The 16,020-nt window shown below is 42.0% G+C and overlaps 1 protein-coding gene across 1 annotated transcript; it reads left to right on the plus strand.

The window, feature by feature from the left end:
- The first annotated feature begins 796 nt into the window (after positions 1-796).
- Positions 797-12,428, plus strand: susd5 (sushi domain containing 5). Its single transcript, XM_058047309.2, has 5 exons — positions 797-974; positions 1,889-2,066; positions 8,892-9,001; positions 9,130-9,318; positions 9,966-12,428. The coding sequence occupies exons 1-5, from the start codon at positions 914-916 to the stop codon at positions 11,597-11,599; spliced, it is 2,172 nt and encodes a 723-aa protein (XP_057903292.2). The 5' UTR covers positions 797-913; the 3' UTR covers positions 11,600-12,428.
- The last annotated feature ends 3,592 nt before the right edge of the window (positions 12,429-16,020 follow it).

A 16,020-nucleotide genomic window follows, 5' to 3' on the forward strand; every position in this document is an offset into this window, starting at 1 on the left:
TGGATGGTGGAGCTGCCTAAGTCAGGCCTCTGGCTGCTGAGGTTGGACGCAGTAAGACGCTCATTCTACATTTTTGGAAAGATCCTCAGCATTATGGAACAAAAAAGTAAAAAAAAATGACATTGATCTGATGGGCTGTCCGTCAAGACACGGGGCGGTCCTGGACTTGAATGAAGACCCTTAGTGGTGCCGACTGCAGCACAATAACCAATAATCAGATCCCGCTCAAAGACCTGGTCTCCTTCAAAGCCACAAACTGGCCGTTCAGGCTTTGGAAGGGACATTGAAAGGTGATTAAAAAAAATGTAACCTTGGCGGTCCAGATCTTCCAATGTTACTGGCATGACAAGGAGATCCCAGTTTTGTCAGGGGGTGTCAGTGGGGTTGGGAATGCTTCGTCATCAAAGGTGAAAACTTTTACTTTTGTGACAGCAGTTCACCTCGTGTGGACGTTCCAAATTGTCTTGCTCAAGGGTGCTTCTGCATGCAGCAACCTCACATTTTTTTCGGTAATAATGTTCCAGTCCAAGAGCAGGAAGAGGAGGAGGGATTGAGCGGCCTCCTCCTTCTCCTCCGCCTCCTCCTCCTCCTCCCACCGGGACTTGAAGCCGTGACGGTTCACTCACGGCAACATGCAACTTTTCACACCGGCTCTCCATCTGCTGGCCAGGGCGACTATTTGATGGGGCGGACGCGTCCCGCTTCCTTTGCCTCATCATCACCGTCATCACCACCACCAGCATCATCATCATCACCACCACTCCTCCCTGCCCAGTCTCACCTCTGCAGCCTCTGGAGGAACGTCTCGTCCTTCTGAAGCCTGAGAGATTGACTTCCAGGATACGGCTCTCACTCTTTGGACGCTTTCTTTTCGGAACTTGGGACAAAGGTGACGTTTATTGAGGGTGAAAGGATGCTGGGCCTCTTTGGATGCTTTTCTTGCCTTTTCTTGGCTTCTGTTGTACATGCGGACGGTGAGTACAGCAAGAAAATGTGATAAACGATGGCAGAAATCAGCTTCAGTAGCTTTTAAGTGAAGAATGACTTGCAATCTAACATCTTTTTGATGACTGTTCTATCAGAGACAAACATATTTGATCTTTTGCATATACGTGGTTCCATTTCTATAAGGACCAGTGCAGTCACCCCTGTGTGTGTTTGCCACATCCTTAATGACGTGTAAATGAGGTGCTAATTACCGGGGAAATGCAGTAAATGGCATCTAATGAACAAATTAACAATAATTCACTTCATTTTGGATGATAATTTGTGGTGAAATATGAGAGGCGCATTTGGACACATATTAGTTTAGTGTAGATTTAATACAAGAATTAAGTGTATTTTAGAAAAAAAGGCATTTCTTATATTTGGGACGTGACACATTTGGGAATGTAATGTTTTTTTTAAAAAGGTAATTGTTTGTATTTAATCAATTTATTATTTATTTTATAATCACTTTATTGAAAAAAAATTGGAATGTGAGAATTTGGGAAAATAATATTTTTTAAATGGTAAACAATATTATTATAGAGATTATTAAATAATTAAAAATAAATATTAATGTATTATTTATAATTTTAGAAATTAATTGTAATTGAATTGCAATAAAATAGATGTATTTTTAATGTAAAAAATAAAAAAAATATTTGGGATGTGAGACATTTGGGAATTGTATGTTTTTAAAAGGTTTCATTTGTTTTATTGAATTGTTATATTTCATAATCTATTCAAAAAATATATTAATAAAGGTAAATTTTCACTATTTACCACGAGTCTCTCATCTGTAGGAATTGTTGTGTTTTTTTTTGTACATGTCACAGATAATTTTGTCTATTAAAAAGTGCAATAAATAAATAAAATGTTTTTTTCCTTCTCTTTTTCTCTGGAGGCCGAGTGTTCGTGGTGGAGCTGAGCAATTCCTCCAGCTTTCTGGGTTTCAGGGAGGCCGAGCGGGCGTGCGCCTCTCAGCAGGCCCGCTTGGCGTCAGCCGCCGATCTCCGCCACGCCGTCATGGAGTGCTTCTTCTCACTGTGTACCCGAGGGTGGCTGCACGGTGGGACCGTGGGGTAAGAAACCCCACACACATACACCTTGCTCTGTGAAAAGGAGCGCCATGTTAGCAGGCTTCCAGAGAAGTCAAAGGTCGTGTGTGTGTGTTTGTGTGTGTGTGATGAATGAAGTTGAAAGGAGGCAAAGGTGGCCGTTAGAAAGAGGACAAGCGTAACAAAGCGGTGAAGGGAGGTAAAAAGGAGCGAGGAAGGCAGGGAGAAAAGGCTCCTCTGTTCCTTCCTGGAGGGGGCGGGGGTCGGAGAGGGGGAAGACGGGGGGGGGGGGGGGGGGGGAATCTGAGGCGGGGTGTCATGTCGACAAGCGCCTCCATCACCGCGGTAACGTGACATGTCTTAGCATCACAAGCAGACAGAAAGGAACGACGTTCAACAGGATGATATTCTTCATGCTTTTACTAACTCTGCATTGTGTGCAGCTTTAATGCTAATGAGCTGTGTTTGTCTCTAAGAAGTACTATCTTGTACTTTATCCACTTCACTCTGCACTTGTCTAACGTCATGGACGCTATACATCACATATATCACATATATCACATATATCACATACAAATACTTTCCAATAAGGGCCGTCCTCCCAATACGTGAGTGTATGCTGCTAGCAGCCAGCCAACCAATAAAGATAACTCTGTCCACAACTCTTACTTTTCTTGCTTTAGTGAAGCTTTCTTTACCATGCAGGTAGCTGTAACATACAAAATATACAATTACTATCCATAAATGTACATGAAATATGCTAACTAAGTAGCTAGCCAAAACACAAGCTAGCTAACAGCTACAGTACATCACACCATCTACTTGACAAACACATTAAAAATAATAATTCAAGAATACTTTAGATGACTATTTGAAGTATTTTTGATACAGACACTCACAAAGACGAAAGTTTCCCAAGGCTCAAACGTTTTAGAACAAACACAGCTTATTTATGAGCTTTTCAAACTTCATTTCTACCTTTGCTAGCTTGGGCTTCACCGAGAGAAGAAAAAACGTCAAAGATTGTCTCAACGCGAGAAGAGCACTCACTCTCGCTGTCACTGAAACGATTGTTTCGGGTGAAGACGTCTCACTTTTAACAATAGCTTTTTAACCAGTTTTGTTTAAATTTTCCAACTACTTCACTTCATGTTTTCTTTTGCAAAGTTTCTTCTTGTAATTATAAATTTATTCACATAATATTTTGATTTTATTCTAATATTCTAATTTTCCCCCGACCTAATTTTCCAAAAATTCCACATTTCTCTTGTTTTGTTTGCTTCTCATAATAATCATAATATTATTTTCTCTCTTTAACATTTCAACACAATGCTACTTTAATTTCCTCATGATATTATTCTTGTAAAATTGAGATTTCATATCATTATAATGTTATGAATGCGGACTAATAAGATAAAATTACTGTTGATTTTCCTATTTTATTTACCATATTATTTATTTTAATATTTGTATGTGTGTGTATATATATATATATATTCAAATATTAAAATATAAGATATATATTATATATATATATATACATACAAATATTAAAATAAATAACGTAATAATAAATAAATAATTATATATATATACACACATATATACATACATACATACATATATACATATATATGTGTATGTATATGTATAGACACTATATGCATAAATACTGTATATATACATATATAATACATTTATATATATATTAAATAATAAATAATATGGGAAATAAAATGGGAAAATCAGCAGTAATTTTAGGCACTTTTTTTTTACATTGCCAGGTCTTTTTTTTACAATTTTTATACAATTAGCCTTAAAACCTTTTTTTTTTAGATGTGTAGCGAAGCCTACTTTTTTAACAAAGTGGTGAGGCGGGCTCATCTCACTAGGGGCGGGATGATACGCATTTCCATGTCCATTTCCTTTCCCTCTTCATCAAAGCTCCAGGTTTTCTTTTAAGATGTGTAGTGAAGCCTCAGGAAGGCAGTTTTACTGCAACTTCAGATTTGTCAGCTGTGTTTTTACCAACATCATTCCTGTGGAGGATTAGCAATGTCTCTTTGAGCTTGTCTAATAAAGAAAAATGGAGAAATAGCAAGTCAATTATTGTCCATGATGGAAGAAAGTTAGCACATGGCCTCAAAATGGCGACGGGTGCGCTTCTTCCCGGCAGCCACGCCCGCCTTCCCACCCGGCTGGGATTGTTTCACACATCCTCACCACGTTTCTCACCGCGTCACCCATCCGTCTTGTCCGAGAGCTCCACCTCTTTTCCACCCGTCCCTCATCTGCGTCTCTGTGGGATGTGAAAATGGAGGTGATGGAAGGGCTCGCTCAGAGGAACGTTATCGCTCTTATTCTTTCTCGGCTTCTCGTCGTACCTTGGAAGACTGAATTCCTCTTCTGCTGCATCCATTTCCCAACGGGAATCGCACAGCTAAGTGCTAATAAGATGTAGACACCTATGGGAAGTGAAAATGAAAGAAAACAAACTAGCTATGAAGGCAGTTTTTGTGTGGCCTCGCGTCTCCGTTACGGGTTCGATTGCTTCTTCCACACCAAACTCATCCGAGCAAGCCTTTTGAGGACTTGGCTCTGGAACGACAAACAATCCTGGTGTGATTCATCATGGTGCTTTCATGAGCTGGCAGGAGCTCATCAAATGTTGCTTCTAAATGTGGAATGTATTTTGAGTCATGTGACCGTAACCAATGACATCACCGTCCACAAACCAGGAAGTAGCCTGCTAGCTTACTGTACCTGCTGCCTCAACATCCGTGTCTGACCTGTCAATCATGATGTCACTGTTGCTAGGACAACCAAACGAGTGTTAGCTTAGTGAGGTCTGCTCACACACACACACACACACACACACACACACAAAATGTGATTCCTGTGGAAAGTTGTGCATATTGTCCTGCTTTTTTTTGTTGTCGTCTGTGTTTTCACTTGGTGCCCGCGTTAGCGACGCTGGCATGTCCACGTTTTGCCCTTATAAGCTGATGTTGCTGCCGCAGGAAGGCGTGCGTACGTACGCTGTGACTCACAAGCGTTTCTCACACTCTCACCGCCTTGCCGCTCACATTCCTAACAATAACACCCAGGAACCATGTTTGGATACTTAGGACTTTCTTTCAGCCTTTTCACCACCAGAGTTGAGAACTTTTGGCTTTTGGCTTCATAAAAATATACTTTTCAATTGAAGCGAATCAATGGGAGATATCACAAGACGACACGCAGGCAGGAAGGGACCTGATTGGTTGGACACAACAGGGATAGGGCGTGGCTTGTTCATAATAGCTTGATGATGATCTGCTGTTTTTAAGAACCGAATGCACAAAAAAGACAACTCAAAGATCCTCTACATAACAGTAGTGATCTGCTGTTTTTAGAACCTACTGCGAAATCAGTGGTCAAAGATCCTCTATATGACAGGAGTGATCTGCTGTTTCTAGAACCTACTGCAAAAACAGTTGTCAAAGATCCTCTGCATAACAGGAGGGATATGCTGTTTTTAGAACCTACTGCGAAAACAGTAGTCAAAGATCCTCTATATTACAGGAATGATCTGCTCTTTTTAAAACCTACTGCGAAAACAGTAGTCAAAGATCCTCTGTATGACAGGAGGGCTCTGCTGTTTTTAGAACCTACCGCGAAAACAGTAGTCAAAGATCCTCTATATTACAGGTATGATCTGCTGTTTTTAGAACTTACTGCAAAAACAGTAGTCAAAGATCCTCTATATGACAGGAGCGATTTGCTGTTTTTAGAACCTACTACGAAAACAGTAGTCAAAGATCCTCTATATTACAGGAATGATCTGCTGTTTTTAAAACCTACTGCGAAAACAGTAGTCAAAGATCCTCTATATAACAGGAGGGCTCTGCTGTTTTTAGAACCGACTGCGAAAACAGCAGTCAAAGATCCTCTGTATGACAGGAGGGCTCTGCTGTTTTTATAACCGACTGTGAAAACAGTAGTCCAAGATTCTCTGTATGACAGGAGGGCTCTGCTCTCTGCTGTTTTTAAGGACCTACTGCGAAAACAGTAGTCAAAGATCCTCTATATGACAGGGGTGATCTGCTGTTTTTAGAACCTACTGCAAAAACAGTAGTCAAAGATCCTCTATATGACAGGAGCGATCTGCTGTTTTTAGAACCTACTGCAAAAACAGTAGTCAAAGATCCTCTATATTACAGGAATGATCTGCTGTTTTTAAAACCTACTGCGAAAACAGTAGTCAAAGATCCTCTATATTACAGGAATGATCTGCTGTTTTTAGAACCTACTGCGAAAACAGTATTCAAAGATCCTTTGTATGACAGGAGGGCTCTGCTGTTTTTAGAACCGACTGCAAAAACAGCAGTCAAAGATCCTCTGTATGACAGGAGGGCTCTGCTGTTTTTATAACCGACTGTGAAAACAGTAATCCAAGATTCTCTGTATGACAGGAGGGCTCTGCTCTCTGCTGTTTTTAAGGACCTACTGCGAAAACAGTAGTCCAAGATCTTCTACGTGACAGGAGGGCTCTGCTGTTTTTAGAACCTACTGCGAAAACAGTAGTCAAAGATCCTCTATATTACAGGAATGATCTGCTGTTTTTAGAACCTACTGCGAAAACAGTAGTCAAAGATCCTCTACATGACAGGAGTGATCTGCTGTTTCTAGAACCTACTGCAAAAACAGTAGTCAAAGATCCTCTGCATAACAGGAGGGATATGCTGTTATTAAGGACCTACTGCGAAAACAGTAGTCAAAGATCCTCTATATGACAGGAACGCTCTGCTGTTTTTAGAACCTACTGCGAAAACAGTAGTCAAAGATCCTCTATATGACAGGGGTGATCTGCTGTTTTTAGAACCTACTGTAAAAACAGTAGTCAAAGATCCTCTATATGACAGGGGTGATCTGCTGTTTTTAGAACCTACTGCAAAAACAGTAGTCAAAGATCCTCTATATGACAGGAAGGCTCTGCTGTTTTTAGAACCTACTGCAAAAACAGTAGTCAAAGATCCTCTATATGACAGGAGTGATCTGCTGTTTCTAGAACCTACCGCGAAAACAGTAGTCAAAGATCCTCTGCATAACAGGAGGGATATGCTGTTATTAAGGACCTACTGCGAAAACAGTAGTCAAAGATCCTCTATATGACAGGAAGGCTCTGCTGTTTTTAGAACCTACTGCGAAAACAGTAGTCAAAGATCCTTTGTATGACAGGAGGGCTCTGCTCTCTGCTGTTTGTAAGGACCTACTGCGAAAACAGTAGCCAAAGATCCTCTATATAATGGGACCGCAAAGTGGAAAAAGCATCATAGGTCCCCTTTAAATACCCTCTCTTATGATTGGCTTCTTTTGTGTGTATAGATCAAGGGTCAAATATATTTATATAATTAAAAATTAAATAAAATGAGTGCTCTGTTGTTTTTAAGAACCAACTGTGGATTTGTCCGGCGTGTCGCCAGTCCAATATGACTTGCCGAGTGTGAGATGCCGAGTGATGTTTTCCATGCGTGTGTTGGTCTGCATGGGAAGCCGGAATGCGATAAAGTGTTGCCGCGTCTGCTTCTGATACGCTGCAACAATATTTGAACCAGGAGCTCAAGAATAAACGCCGGGTGTTACTTAAACCAGTCGAGAATAAATTGGGCAGTGATGACCCTTTTGAATTCTGCCTAGCAACAAGCAACATGTAACAAGGCAACAAGGTACCAGAAAAAACAATACAAAAGAGTGAAAATGTATCCAAACAGGCACCACTACTGTATTACCCGGGTATCATCAATCATCGCCAAATTTGGTTCATAGCTTTCGGGGACTGATAAGCAGATGTGTGTAAAATATGAGCAAGATTGGTTGAAAAACATGGTCAACATTAAGCACAAATAATCGCCCAAAGTCATAACTCATGGAGCATTTGTAATGGTAATGGTTTAATTTCATTTGAACATGCATCAGATTACAATTGAATGCATCCCATAATCAGTTCCCAGTTCCACATGTCTAAAAGGAGTAGGAAGAAGCAAAGCTTATTAAATCCTACCCCACTATCTGGTACTTTTACAATCAGTAACTGTTACATTTGTTCACTTCCTGCTTTCCATAATATAATTTAAGTTATTTTTTATTATTTTATTATAATAAATTAAATTATTTAATTAAATAAATTAAATTATATTATTATATATATTATGTTAAATTAAATATTCATATTTTTTAATTATATTATTTTTTAATAATTTTTAATAATTATTTTTTTTGTCACGTACCGAAGTACGAGGTGATATGACCATCCAATGACATAATGGGTATGCTTGTTTTGTTTCTTGAATTGGCTCATCGTTGTGATTTGTTCCTGGTTTGAGTTCCTTACTCAATCCATCCCGCAGTTTGATTCCACATACTCAAATGCTATAGCTTTTTAACGTAGTCCTAGCGTGTTTCAAATGTAGTTCTTCCCTGAGATCATATTTCTCCTCTCTTGTAGAGAAGTATTGGATGACATTTTTAGCTAATTGGTTATTTTTAGTCTTATGTATTATTTTAGCTGTTTGAAGATGAACTATATCAGCAAGTTGAAGTATTTGTGATTTTAGAAATAAGGATTTAGTATGTTCTCTGTAGGCGGCATTATGAATTATCCTTACTGACCTTTTTTGCAGTACATTTAGCAAAAAAGGTCAGTAAGGATAATTCATCATTTGTCTAAGAATGATAAACCTTATGATACTGTACCTTTATGACATTTATGCTAACATGTCTCACTAAGCATTTTCAACACAATTCATGCTATCTTCAGTTATGTTTATGACTATAAACATAGTGTATATTTATATGATCTCCCTATAGGACCACTGTGTGTAATTACGTAAGCGGCTCGCTAAAAGCCGTGGACATCAGAACGGAAAACGCAACAAGCGACTCAACGCAATTGAATGGCTTCTGTATCAAAGACAAAGGTGAGCAACCACACACGGAGAACCATCCATGGAGAACCATCTTCATGTCGTTGCTACCAAAAGCTGCTGTTCAACATACGGAGATACTTGCTTTGTTTTGTTTTGACACCATCTTTGTTGCTCAACAGGCGTGCCGTGCGGCGACCCTCCGTCTTTCCCCAACGCCCGCCTGCAGGGTCACAGCGGCTTCGAGTTGGGCGACGAGCTGCTGTACTCGTGCGTGCCGGGCTACGTCATGCCCAACGGGCACAGCGCCTTCAGTCTGCTGTGCGATAGCTGCGGGGAGTGGTACGGACTGGTGCAGATGTGTGTCAAAGGTACAATTTTTTTTTTTTGGGGGGGGGGGTTGTTATGACCCGGACTGGAGGTTAACTTCCTGGCTTGTTAGCGCTGAGTGTTGACTGGTCTTTGCAAAACAATGTCCCGCTTGTGAGTCGGGACCAAAATGGCTGCAATGGCACCTGGGTGCAACATGCCATCGTGTGGCCCGGTTTGCGGCGAAGGTAGAAGGGCGCAAGAAGTCGTCTGAAGGCCAAAGGCTGTCTTGGTGCGGGGGTAGGTCGCACAGATGTGTTCCCAAAAGGGCGTCTCGGGATCGAACAAACGATGCAACCAGTACCGTTTAGCTCTAGAGGACACTTGATTATTAGCACTACGGACACAGAAGAACCCGTGTAACACCACCAGAACCACGTTCCACCTGGGTCCAAACCGGAGTCCACGGTGTTGAGAGCGCTAGCCATCGAGCAAAATGGAGTAATTAGTAAAATATCAGGGAGTAAGATTTATCACCACACCGTAAAGCCACATTGACTGATAACTTGATGATGTACGTACCCCCAGCCCACAGTTTGGACAACCCAAATCAGATCTTTCTATTTGACTCTCCTCGTGATCCAAAACAGACATGGTCCTCACAAACCTTCATTGCTTGGAACTGATCTCTGTCTTTGCATCCACACAGATTCCACTGAAGGTCACATGGACTACGAAGACAAGTTCACGTATAATGATGACGGGCGGGTGGAGGCTCATGGAGGACCCCAATCAGAGGAACCTCGGGGTCAAGAGCTGCAAGACATGAGCTTCAGCATCAAGGAAGAGCAGCCACAAGACCGTGGTCAGCAAGAAGTGGAAGATGTAGACCATATGGAGGAACTGGCCCTGGAGGACTCTGCGGGGCACCCCGGTTGGGAGGAGGACAGACGTGAGGTAACGACAATCCCCACAGAAGCACCCGTCTCTCTTCTTTCCCAGAAACATCGCTTTTGGTTCCCGTCGGAGACCTTCCAGCAGCAGGAGGAACATCTCGTGTCCGTGGATCCAATCACTCAAGACCCACAGAGGCCCTCCGGGGGCCAATCGGAGGAAAGCAGGGAGCAGGACGGGAGGATGCACCACCAGGACCAAGACAGTGTCGAACGCCATGAAGATGAAGACCACCACCAGGGTCAAATAGAACAACACATTACAGATGAGGAACTGGAGGACCGGAGCCGCTACGAAGACCACCCTGATGACCATTACGATATGGGCGAGCATGAGGAGGAACGTGTTCGGCACGATAGCTTCGAGGAACATGAGGACGACGTCACTCACAATGGCGACGATCATCAAGAGCGTCCAGATGGTTCTGAGGAGCGTCTAGACCGAGACGACCATGATGACAATAAGGAGGACCATTTGGGCCATGTGGATCAGGAGGACCATACAGACCATGACGACCATGATGATCAGGACATTCCTGAGGATCATGATGACCACAAGGACCGTGATGACCAGGATGATCATGATGACCACGAGGAAGATCATAGCGACCATCATGACGATTTGGACCATGTGGATCACGTCCACCATAAGGACCATACGGACCATTATGAAGACACCAACGCCAACGACGACTTTGATGATGGAAGAAGAGATGACAATGACAGCTACGAAAACCACGACAGCCACGAAGACCATCACGATGACGACGGTCACCAACGTGTCGTCTTCTCCGTAACAAGCGAGCGAACGCAGAACATCACCCAGGAGGAACCGGGACAGGCGGCCACCACTGATGACTCCTGGCTGGATGGGCACCCGGTAGCAGTCGATGAGGATGTGGTGAGGGAGACGGTTGCCAGGGCGACGGACAACCCCAACGAGGTGGAAAAGAACATGCCTGAAGAATGGGAGACCCCCGCGCCAGACAATCACGCATCATCCTCAGATTCAGCATCCTCCCAGGAGTACGACACCCAGCAGGTGGTGCCCACCCACTCCTGGCGGCTGGACCTCACCCAGGACCCCGTCCTGCATCACGACGGCGTGGTGGAACACACCCTGCACGACCTTCCCGGCGAGACCGGTGAGAGGGGCAAAGTGGAGGGAGAAGCCGGGGAGACCATTTGCGTCGGGGAAAGCTGCCCACCACCGGGTTCCGGTAGTCGGGGTCCCACCGTGGCGGCCGTCATCGCGGCGGTGTGCTTGGTGGTGGCGGCCGCCGTGGTCACAGTGTGGTGTTACCGTCAGCGACAGCAGAAGAGCTCGGTGTATGAGATGAACGGGAAGGGACAGAGCAGCCAGCAGATGGAGATGCAGCAGAAGGTCTAAGAAGGACGAAGGGAGGGATGGGGGCAGAGACATTTGGGAGGAACCCACCCCCTGGGGAGAAAATGAGACGGACTGCGACGGAAATAGAAAAACAATGATCCTCGGAATTTGAGCGCGGTCTGTTCGGTTTGGATTTGGTAGATCCTATTAGTGTAGCTGGGAAAAAATCCGTCAATGGGAAAAAACACACAACTTTTATCAGCATTACTGGACGATAAGTTTTCCCCAAGTTTGGAATGTCACTGATTCCACTGGAAGAGGGTGCGCAAAACTCCCAAAACAAGTAAACAAACATTCCCTTCCTGTTATGAAATTCTTCAAATTATCAGGATCTACCATATGTTTTTCAATGTTAGCTGCCTGGCTAACAAACGGGACTACAACACTCACAAGTATTTTCAATACTAAAACAGCACCGTTGGATATACTTTGACATAGTTAGCTTGCATTAGCATTAGCAATTAACAGTTTAATATATACCAAACACAACAATCAAAGTATATAGCAGACATAATATAGAAAATAAGACGTTAAAGTGCCGAAGAACTGGAGTGTGAGGCCGGAGTGTCGAACTCGGAATCGAACTTTATTCTTTTACAGAACATAAACTCACACTACTCACTACGTGAGACTGAACAGCACACTGAATAACAACAACAATAACAGAGCCCCTTTCCCTCGCGCTCACCCCTCCGGGTGGCAACTTGTCCCCTGTCAATAGTTCCGGGTGAACTATGTTCCGGCAAGCTAGCACTACAACATTATAAAGACCATCGAAATAGTTATTCTGCCTTATTTTGTTCCATAAAAAAATAATGATAAAAAATGTGTCGATATAGACTCACAAAATTCGTTGTTGTTCTTTTGTTTCTTTAAGTCCGGGATTTTTTGCGGTGGACATACCCACATTTATACCTACGGACAATTTGGAGTTATTAGCCAATGAAGCTAACATGAAACCGGAGTACCCAAGAACAAGCGGAGAATCGAACCCAGGTATGTGTGGCCTATATGCTAACCACTCTATCACTGTGCGACCTAATCATCTTTAGGCTCCTATTACCCGTTTGTAATATAGTGGACATAATAATAGAAACTAAGACATGATACAGACTCACATATGTTAGCATTGGCAGAGTTTCTTCCTGTTGTTTTTTTTTACTTCCGGGATTTCTTGCAGCGGCTACTGACACCTAACGACTAGGCGGAAATACTGCATATCAACTTGTCTATATTTCTATTTTAGTTCATTTAGTAATTATAATGCTTGACTTAGGTCACAAATATGTCAAATAATAAGTCACAGTTGGAAAAATATATATTTATATTAATATAATTTGACATTTTAAGCGCAACGTACTTGTCTGGTTTAAAGCCAAGTATGGTGCACGAGTGCTGCCGCCACTGGGTTAGCTGTGGTTCATTGAGGGTGAAAATGAATGATACTAGAATGCTGGGATGTCAGAGTTCATGTTTTAACCGCAGCTCCACCCCAGCGCTGGCAGCACTCATGTATCCCCAGGCCATGAAGCTACCGCCACCAGATATTTCGCCAAAGAATGGCTGACTATTCTACTAATAAAATGCTCACTGTACTCACTTTTGTAGCGTAACTCGGGAAGTATTTGCTCCGATGTTGCAACCTCGGAAAGCCGAGCGGGAAGAAGCGAGGAGAAGTGGAGATGCTAACCTCCTAAATACGTTGTGGTATTTCCTCGCTGATGTTCGATTTGACGTCATTTTGTTGCCAGGGCGACACAACAAGCTGGAGGAGAGAAACATTGAAAGTATATAGGTCACATGCTGTGTGCATATATACTATATATGTATGTAAACATGGTGCTGCCATGGCAACCAGGCCCAAATATTCTGTGCTTTACCTTCAATTGAACACTTTGGAAACGTGATTCAATGTTTTTTTTGGTGATTATTATTAATAGTGGCGCTCTAACACGTAGATCCTAATGAGATGTGCCGCCATGATGATGAATGTAGCAACTGATGATATTTACTTTGTTGTGTGGGAATTATTATTATTCACCATATGCTGTATCTGTGTGTGTTTGTGTGTGTGTGGTAGCATCTTGCTAACATATCACTGCTTGGTGTTTGTTGTTGTTTTGCATTTGAAGTGTTATTAATTGTAATTGGCTGGAGAGAAAATTATGTTTTTTTTTTCCCAAATTGGTGCGACATTCCTGCTGATGGTGCACAATTAAAAAGCGTGGGAATGTTGTTAAAAAGCGCATACAGTGGACCGTATAGTCGCCGCTAGGGATGTAAATCTCGTTGTATCGTAGACAAAGCGATACACATCCTGATACACGGGTTGAGATACAATTCAATAAAGCATATATTTTAAAAACAGGTCCTTGAACGCACCTTCTAGCTTTACTATACTGTATTTTCAGCCTTTTTCTTTCAGCTTATACCAGGGGTCTCAAACTCAATTTACCTGGGGGCCACTGGAGCTAGGGTCTGGGCAACGCTGGGCCGCATCAGGTTTTCCAAAAAAAAAAAAAAAACGCATTTATTAAAAACAGAAAAATATACAAGCTTTGGTTCCGATTTTCTACAATAAAAGCGCTGATAAAACATTCCACTGTTCTCAAATATCTTAATTTTTATTTTTCTGCACAAAAGATGAAAAATAAATAAACAAATCAAGAATAAAGAAAATCAATCAATCAGTAATAAATAAATATAATAATAATAATAATAATAAAAGGGCAAATAATAAAAACTTAAGAAACCACATATAGTTGATGAGTAAACAAATTATTTTTTTCAGATTAAAATGAACAAAGCATTATTAGAGCCCTGTAGACATGACAAAACACGACTATAGTCACATTTATACTCTTTTTATTTACAACATATTGCGCAACTGCAGGGTCTTGAGACACATGCTAACTCGCAAACTAGAGAGCTAGCCACCTAAACGGTAGCCTTCAAGTTATTTCCTTTAAACTTAAATTACCAAAAACTTACCACTTCCACACATATAGGGAGGATAACTATTAACAGTTATTTAACTTTTAACATGAACATTAATTAAACGTAATAATTTTTTCTGGGTACATGATACCATACAGCATCCATATCAAACTTGCGCGGGCCGCACTAACATTAAACTTTCATATCAAGGCGGGGGCCGCAAACTAGTGTCCTGCGGGCCACATTTGGCCCGCGGGCCGCGTTTTTGAGACCCCTGGCTTATACTACGTTACGATCCAATGATGTTACTAGTGCTAATATTAGTGCGGTGCACCTCTCCGAAAGACCAACTCCAGGCTAGTACTGGTTGATGATGAGTCTTTATTCATTTAATGCTTTTAATTTGAAGTTGTTCCTGTCTTGAGTTTTACACAATACATAATCAATTAAACCAGCGAGATGGCTATAATGTATGCTTTGGTGTATGTGTTGATGAGCTAGCATGTTGCTAATGCTGTTTGCATCGATTCAGGCTCTCTCGTTATTTAAAAAATGGACTCTCAGCCTAGTCTCACGCTACCCGTGATAAAGATGTCTGACTCTCGCTCGTCAAAACGGGTATCCGGTGTCATCGCTTCATTCTTTTACAACTCGAGTCACCAAGCAGCATTCGCGACCCCGCAAATTCACGAAAAACCTTGATATTTACACCCTTACTCACAAATCCCAAACCAATAGGAACTCATCAACACAAATGCCTCCCTTACTCACGGTGCAACAACACTGTACCACCAAGGACTTTGCAGGTTTCGGAATAGACGCTAATATAGTACATGCGGAACAAAAGTATTTTATACTAAAAGGTACGCTAGTAAGCACAGGTGTGCATTTCACCAAAAAAAGGAAGCTGCCCAGCATGCTTTGCGGGTTATAAATGACATGTACATGAGTTTAATGCTTGCATCGTCGGCGTGGTCCAGTTACTAAACGGTATGCTAGTAAGCCCAGGTGTGCATTTCACCCAAAAAAGGAAGCTGCCCAGCATGCTTTGCGGGTTATAAATGACATGTACATGAGTGTAATTCTTGCATCGTCGGCGTGGTCCAGTTACTAAACTGTATGCTAGTAAGCCCAGGTGTGCATTTCACCCAAAAACGGAAGCTGCCCAGCATGCTTTGCGGGTTATAAATGACATGTACATGAGTGTAATTCTTGCATCATCGGCGTGGTCCAGTTACATTGTTACATGATGTTTGTTTGTGTGTTCGTGTCAAATGAGTGGTTTTTATGAGTGTCTCATTTAGTCGTTACGCGTGTATTTTTACGTTTTCAGCATTCTCGGGTAGTCTGACAAGAAAGTCCGCATGAATAGCAGGGATCTACTGTTTTTATGTCGGAAAAATGGATTGTAGGATTCCTCCATGGGTGAATTTGACATGTAAAAGAGCAGTGATGTGGTTTTACTTGAACACTGCATGACATCA

Source organism: Doryrhamphus excisus, linkage group LG7, assembly GCF_037039965.1.
Source record: "Doryrhamphus excisus strain RoL-2023G ecotype Guam linkage group LG7, RoL_Dexc_Guam_v1.1, whole genome shotgun sequence".
In the NCBI taxonomy this organism is placed as follows: Eukaryota; Metazoa; Chordata; class Actinopteri; order Syngnathiformes; family Syngnathidae; genus Doryrhamphus; species Doryrhamphus excisus.